This window comes from Micrasema longulum, unplaced genomic scaffold (assembly GCF_059751315.1).
Source record: "Micrasema longulum isolate JH-2025_06_02 unplaced genomic scaffold, ASM5975131v1 h1tg000640l, whole genome shotgun sequence".
NCBI lineage: Eukaryota > Metazoa > Arthropoda > Insecta > Trichoptera > Brachycentridae > Micrasema > Micrasema longulum.
Genome location: NW_028277836.1, coordinates 221,865 through 249,746, shown reverse-complemented (window position 1 = coordinate 249,746; position 27,882 = coordinate 221,865). Strand labels below are relative to the sequence as shown.

The 27,882-nt window shown below is 32.4% G+C and overlaps 1 protein-coding gene across 1 annotated transcript in view; it reads right to left on the bottom strand.

Moving 5' to 3' along the window:
• Window positions 1-24,931, bottom strand: part of LOC148279941 (arginine kinase) — a 93,284-nt gene extending 68,353 nt beyond the window's left edge. Inside the window, exons 1-2 of the mRNA XM_088229175.1 lie at window positions 24,458-24,931; window positions 23,622-24,018 (exon numbers count right to left, since the gene is read on the bottom strand). Of these exons, the coding sequence (XP_088085301.1) occupies window positions 23,622-23,665 (44 nt within the window). The 5' untranslated portion in view covers window positions 23,666-24,018; window positions 24,458-24,931. The remainder of the gene's footprint in view (window positions 1-23,621; window positions 24,019-24,457) is intronic.
• Window positions 24,932-27,882: the final 2,951 nt, after the last annotated feature.

Sequence of the window (27,882 nt, the reverse complement as noted above, 5' to 3'; positions counted from 1 at the left end):
TCCGAAGAAGCGCTTTTTTAGGTTTTTAGATGGGCTTAGCTTCTGTAAGAATTTTTTTTTCAAAAAAACAAAACAATAGTGACACGCCAGCGGTAAATATCTATAGTGTGTAAAAAAAACATTGCTCTAATGCCATAATCCAGGGAGAAAATACGGAAATATGTTTGTATGAAGTAAAGGAAGACTGCGTTTCCTCTTAATATATTTTTAAATTTAAACTCAGTCTTTCATTGAAGTTTAGCAACTTTATTAGTTACGGAAAAAATGCTTCTCGTTCTTTTTAAATTACTTAATTGAGCGAGAAGTTAATAAATTAGTACTGGCTTCTCTTAGTTAATGACTTTAATTAAAGACAGTAATAACCATGAAATAATGCCAGAATTACTTCCAAGTTTCATCGATGCTTACATTTTAATAAAATAAATTTAAACCAAAATAGTTCTCATGTTCGTGCATAAACATTTTGATGCGAATCAAATTGATTTAAATAAACCAATCTATATGTTACTGTCAATGATATAGTGTACCGTTCAAATGATTATTTCAGAGATTTAAAATGAGTGTTAAAAACACACTCCAAAACATTTTAAAATAACGCTATCATCATTTTTAATTCTTAATAAAGCGACGTGAAAACCATGGACAACGATTTGATGAAAATGAAGGAAATTTCAATTTGCATATTCTACAACAAGGTACTCTTTTTATTTTAAAATCGCTGTACTTTTTTTTCTTAATACGTCCCATTTATACAGGATGAAAATATAATTTTTTAATTTATTTCAACAGAGAGGGAAAACGTTTTTGAGAAGGGTATATGGAAATCTAGGCATTTACAGGGCTTATGACCTGTCATTGACTGGTTTAAGTGGCCACTTTACACCCTGTGTAACATTCACCATTCTGCCCATGTTTGAACATCCACATTTCCTCAACTCTTCCATCTGTTGACTTTTGTGAAGTAAAAGAGCTGAAACCTTTACAACGTGGGTGAGATTCATCCGGCTGAACCAAATCACCGACTAGGCAACGCCTGAAAACAATTTTCCAATTTTTATACTTCTTCTTTTACCGGGTAGTAATTCAACAATGTTTGTATGAGTATGTCCAAATGCTTGCAAACTGGCTGGATTTTCTCCCTAGGGAGTTGTTCATATTAAAATTTATTTCAACAGAGAGGGAAAAAGTGTAAAGTGGCCACTTAAATCAGCCAATGACAGGTCATAAGCCCTGTAAATGCCTAGACTTCCATATTCCCTTCTCAAAAACGTTTTCCCTCTCTGTTGAAATAAATTTAAAAAATATATTTTCATCCTGTATAAATGGGACGTATTAAGAAAAAAAAGTACAGCGATTTTAAAATAAAAAGAGTACCTTGTTGTAGAATATGCAAATCGAAATTTCCTTCATTTTCATCAAATCGTTGTCCATGGTTTTCACGTCGCTTTATTAAGAATTAAAAATGATGATAGCGTTATTTTAAAATGTTCTGTAGTGTGTTTTTAACACTCATTTTAAATCTCTAAGTTTTCCCGCTCTGTTGAAATAAATTTAAATATGAACAACTCCCTAGAGAGAAAATCCAGGCAGTCTGCAAGCATTTGAACATACTCAAACATTGTTAAAAATATTTTAAATTATTTTTACCGTGTTGTATGATATATAAAATTACGCCACGTAAGTTAATAAGTAGCAAAATGTAAAAGCTGAAAGTTATTGTCAACCTGAAAAAATATCACGTAACACCTACCAGCTGCAAAGCCTTCACAAAGGACAGAGGGGGCAAGTCACGAGGAGGAAGAGGGGAATAGTTGTTATGTAACCCCTAATGGTCCGCTCGATAAGCCAGATACTAACTATTCCTGCTGCAGCCAAATAGTCAAAAGGTTACGGGGAGAAAATTTACATTTTCGTACAGTAAAAAAAGTGTTATTTTGATTAAAGTCCCCAAGAATTTTTTTTCTTGTTACGCCGCGCTGTCGCGATGTTAACTGTCAAAAAATGGAGTTAAAATAAGTTCATTCGTCACTTGTACTAGTTGATAACTGGTGACACTTCATCCCATTTGACAAGTGATCGAATTTGTATTTTTGATCGACAAACGTTCAGTAATTTATATAATTGAGATGCATTACTGGTGATTTTCATAAGAAAACTAGGAAGGTAAATAATGGGCGGAAAACGATAACCATGGAAAACGTGTGTTCGAAATGTAAGATTAAACAATTTTTCTGATTTTATCTTACATTTTACAACAGTTTCGCCATATCATTGTATGATTGGGTTGTTTTATACCATAGCTAGAGGATAATTCAAATTTAATTTACGATATCAGTAAACTTCCTCATTAATAATAATTTTCAGTATCGATGGATTGTTTTCATCGCCGTTTCATTCCGTGCCGTGAAAATGTTTGTGCAGTTGCAAATGCAGATCTCGCGGGAGTATCGCCTTCGGTGTTCTGCGCAAGTCGATGGCGACGGTCAAGGTAAAAACCGAGTGACGATGCATCTTGCATGTACCAAGTGGTTGTCGTGGTGTTAGTGGGCGGCTACATGGCCCCGTGAATGTGTGGGTGATTGCATAATACTCGCGGCTCTCGGAAAAGTGCACTACAATTTTTTTTTGCGGTGGCTTTAAAAGTGTGGTGACATATTTTCAATTCATTTTGAATTGTAACAATTTTGATTTCAGGATTTATGTAATTCAAGCACGGGCAGAATAGTGAATGCTATGCAGTGTTTAAAATAAAACCAGCCAATGAATGGTCGGTCATAAACCCTGTTAATGTCTCGACATACATATCCCTTCTCGCAATCTCTGTTGTGATATAATATGTATGTCTATCTTGATAACTCCATAGAACATGGAACCCAGTCATCGTCTAAAAACATTTGGACTTAGTAAATGAATTATTGTTTTAAAGGTGGCTAAAAATAAGACTTATTTTGATGAGGAGCTCAGTGGTTTTTTTACATTTTTTATTTGTTAATAGACTATTAAACCAAGCCAAAATGTTTAATTTTTGTGTACCGTATTATAAGCGATACGAATTTTTAAAGTTTTGTATTTCTGAAATAACTCCGCGTGTGACGTCAGAGGTTCTTTTCCACCTTTTCTCCCCATTTGGTCCATCCACGGTAAGCACACCTGAAATCTTCCATAACTCTCATATCATAGGTTGATTCATATGAACCAGTGACGTCATTCAAATTAGTTCATTTTTATTAAAATGTAAATTTTTTTTTCGTACATTTTCAGGAAACTTTGCCCTACAATTCAACGCTCTAATTTTTACCGCGTGTCAGAAAACATTTTTTATATCCAATTTCCAGTAGCACTGAACTTCCTTACCATTAGTACTATTAAGAGCGAATAAAGGAATGTTAATAATGATTGAAAATGAAATTTATAATAAATTACATGAGAGATATTTTATTATCATAATCATTTATCATTTCCCATCCGGACGTAGTGGTGCATTCAGACTCCAATTTCAGCGTATCTAGATCATTTTTGTAACATATAGAAGGTAAAATTACAAGTCTTATGCGTCAGGTGTGAGACCGGTAATGTTAAAATATTTCACTATAGAACTACCTTTACAATCAATCCCCTGCCATGAATCGAAACGAGGACTTCAAAAATAAAAATAATAAAACGCCACACAACCAGTAGTCTCGTTTGAAAAAATCCAAAAGAAGTTTCTGAGATATCTCTTCATGAGAAAGTGCGGGTATTATCATTGGCTCTACCCGGCCGAGTTTCTCCAGGGTATGAACATACTTGACTACACATTTTTATCGATTATTGCGCGGTATGGTAAATAATCCTGAGATTATGTTGAACACTGGTTTGTGTGTTCCTGATAATTGTCCCAAGACAGCGTCAGCACACATTGTTTCATATTCCAATACGCAGGATTAACCTGCCGATGGTTATGCCTGTTAAAATTTGGAAGGTCTACTGCTATGTTGAACAACATCGCTCTAGATGTTGATCTGTTCCATGTCTAATAAGGGGTTTTCCGGAGCAGAATTCTCCTACTATGACAAGAAATTCAACTGTTTTTTTTATGTTAAATTTAAGTTATAATATTTATGAAATAAATTGAATCGAACGAGCTGGACTCATCTCCACTCGATTTTCTTTTTTTGGGATTTTAACCGGCGAGTCAAAAGCGCTTGACCGGGGTGTTCTGGTTCTTCACACTCAGAACTGTATTCTTTATCCTTATTATCCTTTTAAAGTTTATTTTATTGTATTATTATTTTGTTGCTACAGAAGGTAATAAATTTTTAAATGTTTGTGTTTGTGCTGCTGCCTTTTGCCAATGCCGTTCGTCGTTTGTGAGTCATGACAAAAACGAATCGATTGTTTATTTTGCTTACATTTTGCGACCGCCAAAACCCGGCAGTGGAGATGTCGGTAGTCGGTACCACGATGGCTGTACAGCATACTGTATACTCTCTGTATTCGACTGCTGACGTTTCATGGCTTCTTCAAACAAATAATTGAAAAATTGAGACATGTTCTCATGAATAAGTACGTGGACATTTTGAATAGGTTTTCGCATACTTACATAATAAAATATAATCCTATTGCGCATGGTTACACGAAGCTTATAAGCCTGTTCGATAGGCGAACGTCAAGGCAGCTCTACGCGTTGGCCAAGACGTTCACCAGTACGCTGGTGCGCGTATTAGTAACGAAATCGCTACACTGCCCACATGTTTGTGAGTCGCTCAGTGTCTCTCGGCGAAGGCCAATGTGCGGACGTGCATAATCACCTGGTGCATACGTTAGAAGAGCACAAAAAATACGTGGCTCAGGTGTCCAGATGGACATTGAAACTGTGTAAGCCTCTATGTTCTTTTATTTAAGATTTCAAGAGAAAAAAAAAAACACTTTGGCGGACTTCCTGCTAAAAGACTATCTCCTAGCCGACCAAAAAACAGACAAAATTGATAATTTCTTTTACTTAATAAAATTAATAAACATATTTTTGAATTACGGCTGTTATTTATTTCAAGAAAACAACAGACATTAGAACAAAAAAAAAGCGATATTTACAAATAAACCAAAATTAAAGGCCAATTATTTCATTTGTGGGAAGATGCAGCTTGCATACGTAAATGTATTTGTGAAATGCTTTTAACATCCACAATTAAATTACGAGGTTAAAAAAGGAGAAAGAAATATTAAAAAATGTTTCCATAGTTTCCTTCTCATTTAGTTTGTATTGCTTTTCATTTTTTTTTTGCACCACAACAGGCTAGGAGGCCCAATTACAGTGGTGAATTACATTACAGAACAACCAGGCTTGAGAAAAATCACATTTTAATTTTTGTGTTCTCACCGGGAATCGAACCCGGAACCTTCCGTGCGTGAGTCAAGCATCTTGACCACTACATCACGGAGGCCGTATTGCACTCATAATTGTGCAAATATAGGGTTTTAGTTAAATTTGAAATATTTTATTTGTATTCTTATGAACAGTCTCTTCAATGGTACGACTAGATAAATTAAAGAACTTCTTTGTCCCTCATATTCAGGGGCCGTCGAAATCCGAGGCCGTCGAAATCTTGTCGAAAACTTGAGAAAAATAGTCGAAAAATTACCAAAAAAAAACGCGTGCGCTCTCTCAGGCAGTTCTTGGCCGTAAACAACTAAAAACTAAAAACTTTCCATCAGTAGACGCTTTGACAGTTTTTTCGGCCTGCGCGCCTAGCGGCCTTTGATCCGTGTCAAAAAACCGACCGTATTCCTGCCAGGTGCGGGCGCATATACCAGCGCGTGTACCAGCTCTACCAGCCACAAATACCCCCCTCTACACATTTACCACATACCAATACGTATTTGCCAGCGTACTGACCAACGTGTAGAACTGCCTTCAGAAAATAAAACATTGATCACAAAATTCCTTGGCCAGTATTTTTGTGTTATTGATCCAATGATATGATATAATCACACTTTCAATATTATCTTTTATGTATCCGGGCAGATGAAGAATACAGTTCCAAATGTAAAATAGAGCCAATGTATTTGACTCGATGGCTGCTCTCAGGTAAAAATCCTGAAAAAAGAAATCAAGTGGAGAAATATCCGCCTCTAAGTGCAGTGGTTGGCGTGTTCGCCTACCATTTTTGAGGTCTCGAGTTCGATTCCCGGGAGGATTAACGTGAAATATTTGTTTATAAGGTGGTTTTACACTACAATATTTCACTGTCACCTGAAGCGTAAGACTGATCACCTGACCTTCCTGTAATAGATGGTCAAGATACGCTGCATTTTATTTAACAATGCAGTGCCCTGCGCACCACCGGGTGAAGATAAGGGTTTGATGACGATATTTTTTATCTTATAAGCAACGTGATGATAAACTCGCGTGTTACTGAAAGTTTTACTTACTATAAAAAATAATTAAAAGTTAAAATAGGACGCAGATTAACATCCAATGAAGCTATTAAAAAATATCACGCCGTTTCCCCGTAGGAGTGGGGAGAGAGGATAGAACGCCATATCACTCTGTCCTTGTATGCAGACCGGGCTTCCTCTACATTCACACATTCACACACACCGATTATTCCGACTTTTGAGATGTCCATCTTAAAGTTTTCGTTGGGTTTTGTAATTTATTTATTTATTTGACGGACTAACGCAGTCCATTCTAACGATGGTAAATACGATTTCTTACAATAAATACAGGTAATAATAAAATAAAATACAAATAAATAAAATTAAAGCTAGGACAAAAAAAAATTACTACCTCGAGACAAAATCCGGTCTATCTTAGTGATTTTTTAAATTTACAAAGACTTACACCAACAAAGTTCAGATCTTATCTCGAGTTTACAATACGACACAATCGGGACATTGGCGGATGCAAGCCATAGATCGAGGAACAGTGCATTATTATTTATTTAATTAATGCAATTTCTTTTTCGGTCTTCCTCGTTATCTGCATCTGTCGTCGTACGTTCATTGTAAATCTTTTTAGCCGCTCTCTCGCCGTCCAATCGCTCCTCATGTCCAAACCGCCGGAGAACTCCTTTCTTGGTGTTGTCGATAGTGCTTATCTCAGCCTTACATAATGCGCGGATCTCTACATTAGTTTGTGCACCAATCGAGCACAGTTTTAACACACATTGCCCTAGATATCCCATTTCGACAGCATTCAGCCTACTCTCATTTATGCTACTCCAAGTACATTACCTACTTCGCATAAACTCGTCCAAAACAAGATTTTCCGCCGAAATCCAATTTCAGCTGAGACCGAAACATTCAATAATAATGTTCATTTAAATAAGTGTAAAATAAAATACACAATGAAATAAAAGGCATAAATAAATTAATAATATTTATTTAATAAAATGATTAAAATCAGTAAATTTGTTTATATTTAGCGCTTTTTGATTTGTTGCTGTTGTGCATTTGTTTGCACCACAACAGGCCTGGGTGGTATTCTGAATCTTTATCCCCTAGAGAGTGATTAATTTGAGAATATTTTTTTGCATGCGTTTACACTTTCGTATATAACTGGCCACACTGATAATTAAACGTCAAATGAATATTAACACGTGAAATCAAACATAATGATTTTCATTAAAAACATTATTGCGACCTTAAACATTACCTAAAACACCTAATTTGGTTGAATTGACAAAATCGTATTCGTTTTTTTCAGTTTTTTTAACAGTTTCATACGTCGTTTGACAATTAATCATCAGTGTGGACATTACATGAAGCAAAGTGTCGTCGCATTAAAAAATAAAAGTCCCCTAAATTCAAACTCTCTGGGGGGTAGAGAAGATTCAGAATACCACCCCAGGAGGCCCAATTATAGTGGTGAATTCCAGTACAGAACACCTAGACTTGAGAGAAATCACAAATTAAAATTTTTGAGCTCTCAGCGGGAATCGAACGCGGAATTCAAGCGTACGGGAACTTTAACTTATTAACTATAAATAACTAGCACATTGTTTTTGGTTGCAAAAAAATACTCAATTTAAATGTAGATTATAAAATAATGCATAAATGTATTAACCCAAAGGCGGAGGCTGTTTTCATTATGTCGATCTCTGAGTTTTTTATATCTTAGGCTTCACTTAAGTATACAGGGAAAGTCGAGGGCGAAAGCAACGTGAAGCTCACGTCTATATAGCAAGTACGTGTGTGCACAACTCATCTCACTCTGACGAGGGGAAGGCGTCGTTATATGCACTCAAATATGCACAGCATACTTACAACACAAAACACAAGGAATACACGTCAAGAGAGCACATTCGCGTGACAACGGCAAAATGCGCTAAGATTAAGACACCAAGACTCACCAACTATTTATGTATTTTTGATTATGATTCGTTATGCACACAGCAATATTGTTTTTTTTTTACATTATATATAGAATATGTTTCTAGTGGTTTAATCTTAAATGACCGTTCATTCATTGATTTACTAACTTGCATTTATGATTTTTGTTGTTTCTACAATACCTGCGTAAAGATACGAATAAATTAAAACAACAACAGCTACCAGGGCGAATCGTCAAAATAAGCGATTATGCACAGCTTACCATTATATTTTACTTTCGAAAATAATGTTTTATTGTAAATATGTTTATGGGAAAATAAATAAAATAGTTAATAGTATTATAAATCACGACTCGCCACCGATAGTTTCGTATTAAGAACATGCGTTCTTTCCTGGTTATTTTGCATGAATTCATACCGACTTATTAAATTTGATTATAGCTCGGTTTGTCCTCGCGAATCTCACATCATATTCAATGTTCACACACCTAGCAACTCAATTCTAAGAAGGCTCAAATTAGTTCTCATTTCAGGTGACTCGGTTTCCCTACCTAATACTCGCTATCAATCCGTCAGAAACCATACGACACGCTGGCTTCTAGCGACTAACATAGTGCGACTTGCTTTCCTCGCTATAAATATTTATATTGACATACGGCGGTCACAAACAATATACATACATTGAAGATGCGTCAAATAAAAAGAACAACTATTTTGGGGAGACATTGGCAAAATGTTTTTGGTCTAAGCTTGCACAAATCGCGATGCTAGGATTCCTATCAGACCCGCCCGTAAACATGAACAAATATTGCTGGTAACTTTCATAAATTGAAATAAAAAACGTGTGTAACATATAATGCAGTTGACTGATTTATTATAGAAATAGAAGAAGACGAGTGATACTTGAGCCCGCAAATTTGGAATAACCGATGACCGGTTCCATCACTTTCGCGACATCTTCGAGAGTTTATTATAAAATTCAATATTTGTAATATTTTTTAATTCATCAAACTTATAATTATAACACTCGATTCACATATAATTACACCACCCGCTGACTGTGACTTTTTGTCGCCGTGACTTTTTGTCACTGTCACGTTGTGTCACTGTGGGTGCGCTCACTACTCACTACTCACTACTGGTGACAAAATGTTCATTTAGCGATAGATTTCGAAGAGGTCGCAGTGATTTGCGCTCTTGAATTACGCAAAAGGAAAATTAAACAAAAGAAACACTACTGGGTACATCCCATATATAATGAACGATTATTAAAAGGAAATTTTTACTCCTTGTATTCTGAATTACGTTTAGTTTTTAAAATTATTTTCGTATGTCAATTAACAGTTTTGAAATAATTGAATTCAAATCTCGTCCCACAATTTCCTTTTTAAATAAATATCAAAGAATTCCTTTAATTTTTTTGAATACAATACTGGCCTTTTCTCTGTGTCTTCTATTAACAATTCGTTGTCAATATCATCTTTTTGCAGAGAAGCAGCCATCTTAAATCTCGCCCGCGTAAATAAAGGTTTCAGCTCTTTAACTCTTTTGACTTTGAATCGGGTTGTGGTCCTGTGGCTAGTGGCGCGGACTCACGGACCAAAGGTCTGTGGTTCGAATCCCACTCTACCCCAACTCGATTCCCATTTTCTAATAGTGAGTTATTTACAACTCGTTGAAAATGGCCCTCAAAATTAAATATTTGGGTAAATCATAAGATCGCAAATATTTATTAAAAAAAAAAAAAAAAACTTCACGAACATCAACAGATGAAAGGGCTGAAGGAATATAGATGTTCAAATATGAGTAGAATGGTAAATGTTTTACAGTGTGTAAAGTGGCCATTTAAACCAGTCAATGACAGGTCATAAGCCCTGTAAAAGCTTAGACTATATATTTTCTTGTCTTAAATGTTCTTCATCACTGTTGTAATAATATATAAATCTTAAATATAACTGCGAAATTCACAACACACGTCCGTTCGGTAGGCGACTACCGGCAGAGTGATAAAAAGTTCCTAGTGAGCGCACTCCCATAGCAATATACAGGCCGGGTGACGGGGTGACAGTCACGTCACGCTAATGTCGCCAGCCGCAGGAACTTTTTGTCACCGTATTGTCATGTCGCCACAGTGAGCGCACTCTCATATATCTCCATAGCACTTGACACTGTGACAAAAAGTCACCGTGGCTTTTATGGTTTAATACAAATGAACTATCACGCCGTTTTCCCGTAGGCAGAGAGGATAGAGTTCCAAATCACTATCTGTTTGCATACATACCTCGCTTCCTCTACAGTCACACATCTACTCATGCAAGCACGCGTGTTATTCCTACTATTTTACTCGGTTTAGTGATTTCTAAAATTTGTAATAAATATGATAGTCGAACTTTAAATTATACTATACCTTGTATAATTTATTTTATTTCTACTCACCTTAGATTAAATATTAGATGTAACAATAATAAAACATGAAATTAGCTTCTCAGTCATGAGTTTTTACGTATAAATGTAGCATAAAATAATAATGTATTTTTAAATATTTTTTTTTCTTTTTAATTAGTCTAATGTTTTTTACTTCGACTGTAATTGTATAGATTCAAAGATATTTATATTTAAATGGGATTAATTTTATATAAATAATCTCCACCATCAAACCTTAAAAAATGGTTTTGTGGGATTTTTGTATTTACAAGTGATATTTCTTTTTACGTATCACGAGCTGAACCCGATAATGCTTTGCTATTGCTAAATCACAAAACTATTGGGAAACGCCAATGGTAAAGATTTAAAGTGCTATGGCAACCAGGGTGAAAATACGGGAATTACTTACTACGGGTACTTGTTTATGATTAAATTCCAAAACTTTAAATGATTAATTTTCAAATTTATAATTATTTTTACAAATGTCAAACTCTGTTCTTCTCGCCAACTGGGGTGCCCTTTAGTTAGGAATGTGATTTTCAAAAATGTATTGAATTTAAGTTAATGTATTATTTTAGTATAGACAAAAACCCATTAAAAATAAAAAAAATGTGAAAAAATTATAAGGAATTCAAGGAAATAATCTAATTGGGACCCATAAAAAACGAATTATCTTTGTAAACATTCAAAAACAAACTTTTTTTACACATAAAAAAATATATTTCCATTTTTGTATATGCATTCTCGGCAAATGCAGCCCTTGTGAACGATGAAAAAACATTTAAGCTCCTAACTTTTTTTCTACTCAATAAATTGAAGATTTTAAGAGCTCATCTACATTTCGCTAAAAACCGCATGTAAATCGGTTCAGTCTATCGAGGACACACATACAAGCATTGCCTTTTATATATATACTCGCATATATATATATATTATCTTTTGTCATCAGATAATATATTTTAATCATTTTTTTTTTAATGTTTCTTTACAAAAATAGTAAGGATAGAGAATTAAAAATAAAATAATAGTTATCTAATTAAATTCAGTGTTTGTTTGAAGGACCTTTTATAGAGTGTTGCATTTTTACAATAAATTACTAAATTGTATAATAAATTACAAAAAACCAAGAATTTTCACTAACAAACTTGAATGTAATTGACTGAAACTAAAAAAAATTATATAAAAATTTAATCAAGGAAAAAAAGATTCTGGTTCATTTTTATCATTTTTTATGGAAAATATGTGTTACCTCAAGTATTTTATATTTTCGTGGTTACTACTGCTTTAAAGTAAAGCTGCTTGCGTTAAAAGTAACTTGCGGTTATCCGATAAAGCGAGTTCGGAAAATCTGCCTCGCGCCGTTGGCGGTTGGCCAATATTCAGTTATGAGGCGAGAAGTAGTCGGGAGCGATTTAGCATTCTCATAATAAGAGATCAATACCTTTCTTATAATATTAACGAATAAAAGCCCAGATTTCTAAGGTTGGTTTATTTCAACGGGTTTTAAAAATAAAAAATCCAGAAATACGATATTTTTTTGTATGCAGAAATTTTCTTTATAAACGGCTCAGTCCGGGAGCATGGGTAAAATTGGACCACGGGTACATTGAATCGTTCGTGTATATTGGGCGCACAGAAACAAACTTTTGTTCAATTTACACTTTTTCATACCCCCTTCTGCCACACTAGTCACCTTCGCGACATTAGAGCTGGAGGACATGCTGCGATGCTTCGGTCAATATGTTGAGACAAAACAATTTTATTACGTGCATTTAAAGAATGTTTTTTTGCTAATATGGGTTGGAAATTGAAAAGGTTCGAATTTTTTCCTTCATTGGACACTGTTTAATATTGAAGTACACTATTTTAGTTTGTTGGGGGCAATTTTAAAATATTTTTATATTTACGAAAACTGTCACTAAGGTTACAGTGAATCATTTGATCTTGGGTAGCAGTGGATTGTTTTTTGTCATACAAATAAAAAGCGGTGAGCCGTTTCAAGTTTCGTAGATTACTAAAGGCGAGTCCAATATAATTGGAAAGGAGCATCAAGACGGAACGGGGAGTCTATTATTTTAACCGAAACTCGAAATTGAAAATCTGATTTTTTAACTTTTTAAAGCTTGGTAAAATGTAAAATTTACATAAAGTACAAATAACTAAAAGTAATTTTTTTAAATAAACGCATTTTATTTTATGTAAATAGCATAATTCAGTGTTTTCCAGTCTGATCCGCTGTAATCTTAAAGTTAATCAACTGTGGCACTTCTGATCGATTACCTTTAACTAATTAAAAATAGTATCTAATTAAATAAGCTATAAAGTGGCAAAATCGAAACCATTGCATCGAAATTTGAATGCCTCTTTCGATTTCAGAGATACCAGAATTTAATTGTAAACTTCAGAGCAACGGAGGTAAAAGAAAAAATCCATTTTAATCAACGCTCCCCTATATGAATAAACAGTCAAGTGATTTAAATAAGATGTATGCTTACTTTGTTTTTACTAATTAATATTTGAGGATTTTAGTGGGAAATTGTCTCAAATATTTTTGTATTGTACTAGTGTTTTATTTATTTATTTGAAATGTGGTTTTACACTGCAAAATTTCATTGTTCCTGGACTGGCATCTAAAGAGTAAGGCTGATCACTGATCATCTTATCTTCAAGTAACAGATTATGCATAGACGCTGCATTTTCTGTACCGATGCAGTATTTTATGTAGGGTGCGAGTGGGGACGTAATGTTTAAGAATATATGCATCGTTAGTTGTGGATAAAAATGTGAAAGATGTAAACTATGTGCTTTTTATTTAAAGTAAAATATTCAATTATTTAAAGTTCTGTACCAAAATCCTGCAGGATAAAGAGAGTACAAAATAACTGACACTGACGCATTGAAAACTTTTTCAAAGCTAACTCTAACCACTTTTTTATATAACGATTGTATATATAACAATCGAAATGAGAGAAATCGATAATAACGCATATGTAGATAAAATATTTTGTACCTACTAATTAAAAGTGGAATCTAATCATTTGATAGAGTTAATAAGATTTAAATCAGGATAACATCAGCGGCCTCCGTGGTGTAGTGGTCAAGGCGCTTGACTCACGCATGGAAGGTTCCGGGTTCGATTCCCGGTGAGAACACAAAAAATTAAATGTGATTTTTCTCAAGCCTGGGTGTTCTGTGATGTAATTCACCACAGTTATTGGGCCTCTTGGCCTGTTGTGGTGCAAAAATAAATAAATAAATAAATATATCGGTACGAGTTAAATCATATTTAAGACATTTGGTTTTTCACGGATTGATAAACATTCAGTACTCAATGCTTGATCCAATTTTCAAAAACATATACCTCTACGTTTTACAAACATTTATTACAAGTTGGTTAAAAATTTCTCAATTAAATATTCACCATTATTTTTTTAAGGCTGCAGCCTAATATAAAATCAAAATCACGGCAGTAAAAAACCAAGTAAATAGTCATATAATAAAAACTTTTTTTTTTTTCTGATAAAATTTATGCTTTAAAGTTTTGTATAACAATAATTTATTACTTTTCAACCGGTTGATTATAAGCGTATATCTTGATTTTTAAAAATGAAATAAAAGCATTTTAAAACACACAAATTTTGTGGTATTTTCCTAAAACTCTGTATTACAATAATCGATAAAAAGCTTTGACACATCAACAACAAATGTAACAGTTTAAAATTGGTTATTATTTGATATCTTTGTTTACAGATTGCATAATTGGTATCGTCGAAAAGATTTTTAATCCATCTATTTAATTTGTTAATTCATCTACTCATTTTGTTTATCTCCTCAAAATACAACAACTATCAAGGAATAATGATTAACTACTGTTAGTAAAGGCCATCTATTATTTTTTTTTAAAGGGCAAGGTTTTAGTCAAAATAACTTTTATGTTGTTTGTTTTGCAAACTATTTAGTCTGCTAAACTTTGGCTGTCCTATCATATCATTAGATTCGATATAAACACTACCAAAAAACCTTGGCCACTAACCAAACGACCTATCTCAAGGAGATATGGTGAAATAATACCCTGTGCCTTTCTGGTCTGGCTGAAAATATTTATTTTCGCTTTGTTTATTACCTTTCAATAATGATGTTTCAAGAACTTGCCAGATCTTTAATTACAACTGTCTCATGATAGTAATTGGATTTATAAAATATTTCGGTTTTGACACTTTTGGCATTCAACATAATCTCGTAAATTAATTGTATTGTAATTAATTTACTTGTAATAAAAATATTTGCGTGTCATAATTAGTCAAAAGAATCATAACTTTATTGGGAATCGAAACCATCATGAGAACATGAATATTATGAATTATCTATCCAAAAGTTAGAATAATTAAATAACATTGATCATGTTAATTTGTTGCAACAGAGAATGAAATCATTTTTTAGAAGATAATATGGAAGTATATGCATTTATAGGGCATTTGACCTGTCATTGGCTTCTCAAAAATATTTTCCCTCTCTGTTGCAAAAAATTTACATCTAAATAACTCCCTAGGAGGAAATCCAGCCTGTTTACAAACAACATTGATTTTCTTCAACATTCTTTCCTCTTTTTTCCTTTTTCCCATTGAGTAATAGTTTCGATTTAAGGTAATTTATAAACAAATACGTTTATTTATATTTGTATTTATCTTTAGCTTTTTAATATTTATTTTCTATTGAATATGTTATGTAACTTGAATTATAAAAATAAAACTATAATTTTAGTGGTTGGTTGGAAGAAATTGCCATTTGGCAATAAGCCCGCCAATTTATAAATAACATTATGTACAAAAAGTTAAATAAATAAAATTGATCATGTTTGCCGATGAAATTTCGTGCAAATACCCTATTCGACATATTTTAATATGCTCAACATTGAACAAAGTTAAACAAATATTATATAATTTTATTTTCCAAAGGTGTGAATAAAATTTTGAATAACCTGAAAAAATAATATTTACATATTTTTAATATCAAAAACATTTTTCACTTTGTGGTATGACATTTCACAATAACTTATTTATAGATTTGTATAAACCACTTTAACTTTAGAGTTATAGGTCGGCCGGTTTACTATTTTAAAAATATTAATGTTTTTTTATATTATCCTATTTTTCTCTCCTTCTTTCATTCTTCTGTTTCTTTCATACAATATTTTATAACATAAAAAGCAACGCGAGTAATTCTAAGTTAGTCAAAGTCCTGATGATAAGGAATTAACCTCGAAACCAGTCGACGTACAACTCTAAATTTAAAATGGTTTATACAAATCTATAAATAAGTGAGTGTAAAATAATATTTATTTAAAATTTATATTTCATCGTTCAAGAATACTACGAGTATCATCGTTTTTAAAAAAAAAACCATATTAATCAGTCACCTTTTGCAGGTGCTTATTTCACATACAACCTCTTTAACATATGACACATTTCACAAACGTGAGAAATGCAATAGCAATAAATAATTAAAAGTTGCTCTAGCAAAATATGTTATGTTATATATTAATTTATTGATTTCACGCGATACTTACTCGAAACAAAGTTAGTTGTTTCATATTTTAAAAGTTTTCATTTTAGTATAAAGCTCAATTAGTCGAAATATTTGGGTTATTATAACATGGATTACAATATTTGGAGTCACGCGAGACCCGCTTATTGCATGCACAATTTTCCTAATCGAAGTAGACAGGAAAATGGAACTTAATTCTTGTCACGACAAAGAACGAATGAAAAGCAGAAAGTACCTCTATTTTGTATTATTTAATAATAATGTATAATACCGTTTATTTGTTTATTAATTACTAACAATTTCAAAAAGATATATTTTATTAATATTTGTCTATACCGGTATACTTAGCTAGCATATAAAGAAAAACAAATCAGATTTATTTCCAATACAAGAAGTTAGAATAACTCAAATTATATCAATATGACCTGCATATTAACTTTAGTAATGAAACTCTTAAATTGTAATTCTGTACCAGTCACGTGAAAGTCCTCTGGGCGTATAGAATAAATAAAATTGTATTTTTCCATTTTATTATATTTACCTTTCTCTAGCAATATTCTAATAGCTCTATTTTTATATGCTTCTAATTTATTTCAATTTCTTTCATTGGCTAAAAATAATACTGTAGAATACTAATCTATATGTGTTTTATAGTTTTAGCTACGAGTTCTGTAGTATGTTTAACTAATTTATTCCTTAATCTACCGAGAAATATTTTTTTTAAAGATATTTATTTTTGAAAACATGCGAGAAGTTTGTATTCAAAGTTAATTTCGAGTTTGATATTATACCCAAATACTTCGTTTCATCCACTTTCATAATAGTTTTGCAAAGACTCATGCACAAAATCTCCCGGCTCAAATCTCAAATGTGATTTTTCTCAATGAAAAAAAACTTTTGGTGGGTGAATTTTTAAATATAATAACTTACATTAATAATATTCATATTTAGTTCTACAATAATGTTACCCTTCTGTATCGATTTAATCATCAGTGCAAAGTATGGATTCTAAATAATAAATTATTGACATATATTCGCTATAACATAAATCTATATTTCTAAAGGTCGTCAAGTTAGCATTGACCTTCCTAGATTTCGAAGGTAATATTTGACGCATATTTTTCATTCTAACCTCTAACCCAACCGTGCATGAAATGAAAAATGAGGTAAATGGGTATTCACTCAAATAATAGTGGATACAAAATACATAATACTTTGCTACTAAGGTTTAGGCAGAATTTAATTTTATGTAATCATGCAGTGTTTTACGGACACGAGTCGACAGTACCTAAACTCAAATTACTGACGCATTAGTGTAGAAAACATTAGGACAAATAAACACATTATACGATCATACATAGATAGAGTAATGTATGTAAAAATATACGGTCAATCGAACAGCGCGAAAATGTTCGGACAAACTGGTATCTAAATTGAGTGGGTACGCGAAGGAAGAGCTTTTCTTATCAACGCAATGGTACAAACGATGAAAACAATTAATTGAGAAGGTTTTTTTTAATTTTGTTTGTACACGGAACTATAAAATTTTAGTTTTTCATTCAAACTCGTCTTACTTCCTTTTACCGGGCAATCGATAGATTTTTTTTTATTTAACTCTGTGTGGCTGTGATGTCACACTAGTCTACATACGATGCAAGACTTAATATATCTCTTCTTTTTTTTTTTAATAATGAAGTTGTATTTTTTGTAATCTTCTAATGGACATTTTTACATCGTATTTGGAAAAAAAATGTGTATAAATATTGGATTTCAAAAAAAAAATTAATTTATCCTTGCCATAGGATGAATGTGATGCTAATGCAGCAATAAAGCTGTATATGAAAGAGCACGAAGATAGAACTCTTAACATTTGGTTTTTGTGTGAACGAGATTCAAACGGTGTTTGGCAGTGAGGGGGTCGCAAGCATGTAAAATGACCGACGTACTTATGATTTTTAATTTATCTTGCTAAAACAGAATAGAATTATTTTTGTATAAATCATGGAAAAGGAATTATTTAACTCTGTTTTTTTTAAATGTCTTAACTTGAGAATATTGCGACTTATGCTTGTGGTAACACGATGTTACATAACTGCGCGCAAAGATTTTTTTACCACAGCTTTTTAGGAGTTAAAAACGTAATAATAAAAATAATAATTCAACCGGGTTGTGGTCCCGTGGTAGTATTGTGTACGGACCAAAGGTCCCAGGTTCAAATCCAACTCTACCACAACTCGATTTCTATTTGTCTAGCACAAGTTATTTAGGACTTTTGGGAAATGGTCTGAAAATTTAAATATTTTAGTAAATAATAAGAACTCTAGTATTTCTCTTTTTAAAAAAAAAAAAAAAATGAATTTCAGCTCGATTAGGCGGATGATACAAATTACTTATTTAACTTTAACGTGTCTTTTGTTGGTGTAACTGGCTCTTAAAAATGAATGCGGGGATGAATAAGCATTTGAACATAGTTTTTCTGTCACTCCCTTGCAGATCCCTCCCCGATATTGTGCGTAAAAGTTAACTGCACGGCGGACTGATAATGCCTAACTAAAATCGACAAAATCAAGGTTTCGTAGTCCCGTTTTCTGCACCCTAAATCTGATCCGATTTTTTTGATAAAAAGTATCATTAAGAAATTTTCTATGTCGGTATTTTTTCCGTTTTTCAAAATTATTTATCGTATTTGTATACCGAATGTCCGAAGACGGCAGATAAAGCTGGGCGCTTTTATGGATTTTTGGGTGGACGTAGAAATAATTTATAAAAAAAACGAATCTGTAGAGAATAGTCCAGAAACCGCATACGCACTTCAAACAGAAGGTGACTCAACTACTCATAAATGAGTAGGTTTACGTTTTGACCCATTAGTTTCTTTGTAGACGTCGCTCAGTACGCAACTCCTGATTCTAATTTAACCATGCCGTGCTGTGTTTAAAGGGTAGAAATACTGCTAGGATCTTAAAGAAACAGGATGCAATCACATTTCATGTGTAATTATCAAATGAATGTGTTTGTCACAAATGCATTACTTAAAAATTGAATTATTTTTCTATCTGTCAGATTGTCGAAGAAACAAAATGGAAATTTCGTTAGTGATGCGAGGGTAGTAAATTTTTTTACCCTACTTTGCTCATATAATAAGAGAAATAATGAAAATTGAACCTTGGATTAATCAACGTCGTGGTGGACATTTGGCTGACATTATCTTTAAAACATAAAATATTATTTAACATGATGTAAAAATATCCGTTTTATGTAAAATAAAATTTGTTTTATATTTTAAGTCCAAAGTTCATTAATTCAATTACTCTTATTAAATGACCCTTTACTTATCTACTCTGTTGTGTCAATTAATGTTTACAAATGCACAATAAAATTTTAGAAAAATTAACTAATTGTTTTTGAAATTGACAAAGATCAAGGAAAATTGTCAAAAACTGATTAGGTATTCCCATAGAGCAATAACCTAATCGAGTCGCCCATACGGAGAACACCCATTCTACGATTATTGACCACGACGTTAGCTACAGATTACAGCAATACAACAGCCCGTAGGTACTAGGGTAGAGAATTGCGAGCGCTAACCAAAACCGTTCATTACAGTTTGCTGTTAAAATAAAAACCAAACTAAAACCAAATCAAACATTTGGAACGCTTTTGTTTTATGCGATAGAGCTTAAGGGCTTCTCTAGGGAATTATTACTCTGAGGGTATTTCCGTATTTTAACAATTCTGCGCCATCAAGGACACTCAATTTATTGCAGTAACGGAATACTCTGCGTTTATTGTCGTATTATATCATAAAAGCAACCATCCTCGCCGACTGTATTGCATTAAATAATAATCTTAATATAAGATAACTTATTCCATAGTTTTAAATTTATTTAGATATACTTTTACAATTTTTGTATTATTTTTTATACAGAATAATGTTCCTTTCTCTCACTGGGGTGTCCCGTGCCGAGGGAAACATTTTACAATAAGTATAATGAAACATGCCTTAAATGAGTTATTTAACATAATAAGAAAAAAAAACGTAATTAATCTAATAAACCTAATTATCACCATAAACATAATAAGCCATATCAATTAAAATAATCTTTTTTTTTTTAAATCATATAGACTTGTAGACAAAATTTCATAATCAGGACACAAATTTTTACATCATCCATCCGTGCGCAACCCACCTCCACTATCCATTTCTTAATAGCAATTTTATATTGTGAGTGCTTACTAATTGTCCTTATGGACAATAGAAATAGATTGTTCACTTTTACCGAGTAGTAGGCCAATCCTCTTTGACTGAATGTTGTATTAATTTTTAATTGTTTTAATTTGTATTTTTTGATTTGCACCGGAAAATCGTTCTTTTTTTATGTCACCCAACTTTATTAAATAATGTTTTAGCGTAATAACACATGCAGTTTTTTCAGGTACAAGAAAAAGAAAATACATATTATATAATAGGTGTATTATTTTATTTATTTATTACTATGTAAGATCATATTTATCGCACGTCAAAAGTAAAAATATTAAACGAGAAGTGAATACACTTCTCTAGTTTACCCAATGAGGAAGTTTAGTGTTTTTTTTATAATTATTATTTGATAATAGAATTTTAAACTAAGCCAAAAAAATGTTCCTGAAATTTTTATATACTTATCGTATTATCAGCGCTACGATTTTTTAAAGTTTTGTATATCTGAAATCACTACGCATGTGACGTCTCAAATTCTCTTTCGCTTCTTCTGGGTCAGTTCTGCCTATTGGTCCGTTGACGTACCGTAAACCGGAAATCTTCCACAACTATCTTATCATTGGTTGATTCATATGAACTCGAGACGTCGTTCAAAGTAATTTGTTTTTAATAAATAATCATGTTTGTACATTTTCAAAAAACTTTGCTGTATTTTTTTTTTGCAGGACTCCAGTTCCTCATTATAATTTTATTCTGTGATTAACTAAGATATTATTTATTTATGCGGATATTTAACCATCCACCCCCGTAAGACGATTCCGATGTTTGAAGAAATTGACAACACACTAAAAATGTTATTTATTTACATTTTTATACGAAAAGTGTTATTTATTTACATTTTTATACGAAAAATGTCAGTTATTGTTTGAACATATAATAATTTTGACAGATGGTATAAATTAATTGAACCTAATAAAAGTTTACTAGCGACATCTGCCAAGAAAACATCCAAACGCGGAATAGCAAATATTTAACAAACAGAATCACTTAGGAATCCACCTATCAGTGGAAATTGGAACTACAGTATTTTTCATTAGTTTTGTTTTCGTGAAAAACGACAAGATAAAAAAACATATTTTTTTAAATACTTGATATAAATAATTCGAGATTATTTTACTGAGAGAGAAGGTTATTTGATATTTTTTAATAACCTGTGTAAAAATTATAAATAATAATATAGAATCAACGAAAATAAATGTTAAAGTAGTTGATTGATTCACCAGAAATTTTTTTTAAATGTGATAATACTTTGAATAATATATGTTTTTCGGTGCCATGCGAACTGCCTACTTTTAGGAGCAACATTGAAAAAAATAATTTTATCTACGTATGTACTAGGTACTTACATAGAGGGCCTTAGTTATAAACCTGTCATAAAGTTATGCCTAGGCACAGTGGTAGAAGTTTTTATCACTATGCTTAGGCATAAATTTAAAATTTATTTCAAATTTTCAAATTCAAACGATAAAATTGATAAATATTGTAATGCAAGTTTACAGTATTCAACAAGATCATGTGTTAAATTTTAAAAATATAACAATATGTTACTATAATACTTAATTATGGTTTTAATTTCGTAGGGTAAAATGTTGAATTATTTTATGAAGCCCGTTTTATTTTGTTTTATTCAACCATAAGTTAGGAAAAAAACAAAATCACAAAATGGCTTAATGTATAAAGGGTTAAAACTGTATGATGAGATGCCTGAAAGTATGAAGAATGAAAGAAAACTTACGGATTTAAAAAAAAAATGTTATGTTTATTGTAATAATGTAGTTATGTAAGAAATATTTAATAAGTATTTGTTATAATTGTAAATATATTAGTTAATATACAATGTAATATTAACTAACTTAAGTAAATAAATTTAAAAAAATAAGTTTAAACTAGGACAGTCGAAAATTTTGTAGTTATTTTTTTCAGTTTAAAAATATTGTTATAAGATTTATTTACTTATGGACGACTTACTGTGTAAGGTATTGTAAAATAATATAATCTTCATATATTACAACTTTCGTTGGTTAGGACCTGATGATATGTCTAAATTTTTTGTAGGAATAATTCAGTATATTTTATGATAAAATTTTTGGTGAAATGCTTATACTGACGTATTTTTTAAATACATTCTTCTTGTTCTTCGTTTTTTAATGGCCTTTTCACCTCTCAAGTTTTAAATACATTCAAAATATTGTAGAACGTATGAATAAGTATTGAGATACGAACAACATACTTAATGCAAATGAACGCCATTTAGAAAAGTCAATTCAGTGTAAATATGGTGTGTTTTATTTAATAGATGACTTAACACGATTACAATTTTTTTGTATGTAACTTGTTAAAAACATTAGTAAATATGTAAAATTAAACAAAGCCAGGTTTTCCCACAAAGCAAGGTTTTGTTACAGATAAATACAGAAGAAACAAAACGTAATTTTGTCATTTTAGTATATACGTATATAATATTAGCATTGTATACCTAAATACACATTATCAAAATTTCATTGTTTAATTCCTTTCCATAATCAATTTTATTTGCTCATCTATTTTGTGTGTTGAATTTATACGATTGAATTGGATTACCATACCCGATACACAAAAGCAGCGTCAATTCAATAAGTGCACGCTGAATACTTTATTGTAAACTCCATTCAATATGTTTCTTTTTGGATGATACCGTGTGTGTTGGATTTGTTCCGACTTTTCGGCTACCATTGCAGGAGCCATGGTAAACTGTGTGTTTTGTAGAAAAAAAGTGTTTATTTACTAGTAATTTGTACCGTGTCGCAGTCGGCAGTAGGCACATTTCTATTCGTTTTTGTAGTATGTAGTGCTGGTAACCATGTTGAGTTTAATTTACCCTAAAAATGGCTCCAGCAATGGTAGCCGAAACGTCGGAACAATTCCAAAACACACGGTATCACCCAAAAAGAAACATATTGGTAACAGTGACCGTGAAAATCTTCGCACCTATTTAAACTATGTTTGCGAAATGGCGTTCCAGCTCGGTTTTACTTACAGAGACAAAACTCATCTTAAGTGTGGATGTAAAAGTAAAAAATAAAACAAATAATTAAACTCACCGAATCTTCTGGGCAGCAAACGTTGTATACCAGAGTGCAAACATTTCGGAAACTTTAAAAGATAAAGCGGTAAAAAGAAATGTTGCTAAGCAGACTTTAAGTAGAAAGGGGAATTTCGATCCCTTCTTTCCTTTTTTTATCTCTCTCGAGTCTTTGTTTTCCTTGGCCACAGATTTTTCTTTGACTTTTTTTTTTATATCGCGCTCTATTTTTGAAAAAGTCTGCTCTTTGATTATTTTATCTTCGCCTCTGGCGTCAAGGACTGCTGTTTCGATATATTTTTTATTATATCTATGTACATAGGAAACAGCGCGATGTCGTACAATGGTGGATGGCGGAAACCCACGTGCTTGGCACGTGGCGATTTCTCAAGACAATTTCATTCGCTAAATAAAGCCTGAAACAAAAAGAAACATTACTGACGAATATTAAATGATTTTTCGGGACCCGGTAAAACCCAACTAATAAACGTCATGCTGTAAAATATTATTTTAAGATCAGCGACAAAATCATGAATTTTAAATTAAGATCACTAGATCGTGTCACTTTCAATACTCGTAAATGTTAATATTTTGGGTTATTTGTTATGAATGAAAGTTACGCAACGTGTCATGACATAACACCTCCCCCGCCCTGTAGTAAACACCACACTAAAATGTCATCATTTTGACATTCGCTATCTGTACGCAACAGATCATTAGAAAAACATTATTTAAACAGTTAGGGGGGAAATGCACAATTTTACACAGGAAAATATAGTAGTGACATCAACATGTGGTGTGATTAAATATAATATGATATTCCTAAAGCATTATGTTCGATTCACTTTATATTACCTAGAGACGTCACTTTTTGTTTTTGCGTAGCGCGTTTGATATTTTGTGAATGTCTCCCACTGTGGTCGGTACCGCGGTGACTGTCACCAGTTATTAATAATACCTTTCGCTGAAATTGCCAGGAAAACTTATGCGTATTTCAGTGCTAACCGGCACAACACCCAATTGGTACTGTATTCAGTATTCAGTATTGTGTGTATTGATCGGCAGAATCTCTTTACGGCGAGGGATGACAGCTGGGTAGTGGGTATATGGGTCGAAAGTCGAAACACTGAGGACCAACTACCCTTCAGTCGAGACGCGAACCCCGGAAAACTGTTTATTTGAACTTTAACTGTTATTTTAAAAGCGTTTTTTTGTTTTGTTTTATAATGAATAAGAATATTTTACAACCACTGGTTACATTTGATAACTGAATTGAAAGAAAAAATATTTTAAATGCATCCGCTTTCATACCATCGCATACTGAACATCGTTACAAAGTAAAAAATATGTCCGGCGCATTCACAAATGGTATTTATAATAAATTATGTATAAAAATAAACATCGAAGTAAAACTGAATTAAAATGTTGTTATCGTGTAGTTGTAGTAGATAAAATAAATTAATTAAAAATGGTATACGAACATAATCGTAAAATTATTTAGTAAAACACAGAAAGATGCGATTATTTCTTTTCAAATACACAGATAGCATTTACGTAAATTATTGTGAACGATTTTAATTGATTAAGTGAAAAAGTATGATCCGACGTGACTTTTTTTTATTCCTAAATTACTCGATGCATTATGAAAACAAAAGTTCATTTCAATATATTCCTCAAATTTAAAACAAAACATGCGGTCCTATCCGTATTTACAGAAATAAATTATGATTATTTTTATAAAGCTACGATACGTTTTATTAACGTTACACACTGTTGATATATTTTAAGATTTCATAATCATAATCCACAACCAATTGTGCATAGGGCACTGCATTGAAACACAGAATGCAGCTAAATTTTGATTATCTTTTACATTAATGTGGTATCATGGAAACAAGGTGATCATCAGTTTTACACTTCCGGTGTCAGTCCAGGGGCAGAAAAATATTTCAGTATAAAAAGCATAAAAACTTTTTTTTTTTTTTTAAATCACATCGACCCTGCCAGGAATCGAATCTAGTACCTCAAGCACATTTTTTTATCTCTTTTATTTATTAAATGCAAACTAAATGTTGGTGCTTTCTTTTTATCATATTGATGTGCATTTAAAAAAAAAATCATGTTTCTGATTCTATTTAATATTTGTGGTTATATATGTATATCTGTGTTAACTAATTATTCGTCTTAACTCTCTTATACCCGTATGCAGAGACAAAACTTAAGGTGAGGAAAGTACATTCTAATTTCAAATGCAGAGAATAACCCGAAGGTGAAGACAATATAATGTACTTTCCTCACCTTAAGGTTTGTCTCTGCATACGGGTATTAGTCCTATGGAGGTGAGACTTATGTCTCAAAAATGTGTAACAAGCTGTAAATAAATAAATAACCCCCATACCTTCACAGCGGGAAGCTACAAATTTAAGATGATCAAGTCGTTTACATATCTTGGTTCCACAGTCACCAGTGACAAAATATACATTAAGGAATCAGGAGGAAAATAATGTCTGCCAGCCGTTGCTACTACGCGCTTCAGAAACAATTACAGTCCAAACTAATACGAAAAAATACTGAGATAATTCAGTACAAAACTTTGATCAAACCAATTCTGACATATGCCTTTGAAACCTGGGTTATAACAAGAAATATTGAGGGAACCATTGCAGCTTTCGAAAGAAGAATCCCCAGAGTTGTCCCTGTGAGAGAAAACAACCATTGGCATCGTCACTACATCAGGGAGCTATATGAAATCTATGGAGCGCCCAATGTACCTAATCAACTCCATCAAGGTGGGGCGCTTGAGGTGTGCTTGCCATATAATTAGAATGGACGACAAAAACCCCATAACACGCCTAACTCTCTCTATGCCACAAGGACGACGAAGACCAGGAAGGTCTAAAATGCGATGGATGGACTGCATCAGTGCGGATGCTACAATGTTGGAAGTGAGGAACTGGAGAGAAAGGGCAGCAGACCGGCAAGAGTGGAGGAGACTGCTAGATTCAGCCCAAGCCCTCCCAGGGCTGTCGAGCTTGTGATGATAATGAAATAAATGAATAAATATCAGGCTAACGCGCCAATTATTACCACGAGGCGGACTTATTCCCATTCGATTTTCTTTTGCAAGATTTTCACCTAAGACTAGCCATCGAGTCGAAAGCACTCGTCTGGGGTTCTGGGTCTGATTCACTCACAAAACTTCATTCGTCATCCGCCTGAACATGGAGAGTTTTACTAAAAATATACCAGTACTTACATTGAATTTATTTGTATGGGGTACTGCAATCGGAAATCCAAAAATCACATGTAGGTATAAAACAATAAGCACAGATATTTATAAAGTCATTAAAATATAATATAACAAACTCATAAAAGACATCACTCACCCTTGAACTTATAATAAAATATTAAATGGAATTAATGTATGTAGATATGCATTTAAAAAAATTTCATCATTATTCCCTTTCCGCACCTAATGGTGCATAGGACACTGCATTGGTACACCAATCGCAGCATATCTTGATCGTTTTTGTTATGTGAAGGTAATGTGATCAGTCATACGGTAACCCTTGTCGGGAATCGAAACCGAGACCTCTTGCATGGTAAGCAAACGCACCACTACACCACGAGGCAGACTCAAATTTGAAAAATTACATATATAGATAGTTCATTTTTAAATGTTTGTAAAACTGTAAGTGTAAAATAACGCATTAAGAAAATGAAATATTTTTATGCCTCAAATAATTACTAACCGCTCAAATGCCAAACTAGCAGGAGGCAAAATGTATCCTACTACCGAGCACTGTTTTTTTTTAAGCCTTTTTTGTGATCACTGATGAATTACAATTCTTAATTGGCCTCTATATGTATAAACTATATATTTACGTGCTTTAAACTCTGCAACAACGTCTATATAAGATTATAACATCTCTTATAATGATATTCTTAAAACTCTTATCATGATATTCTGAATCGACTCCATATACTATGCAATAACTATTCTGACGCTGCTGATATTTTTAACCAAAAGTGTTCATATAAATCAACTCTAGTTAATCATTTCAATGATGGTGAACGGTAATTTACATTTTTTCGATTATTTTGCTTTCTATTTTTACTTTTGTACATGTACTTTATTTTATTAGATTATTTTTTAATTATTTTTACTATATTTTTTTTTTTAAATTGAGATTTAAAAGAATTTTGTTGCTCTTTGTATTTAATATACTTATATTTTGTACATACCTTAAAAAACACCTTTTATTTTTTTAATTTAAATT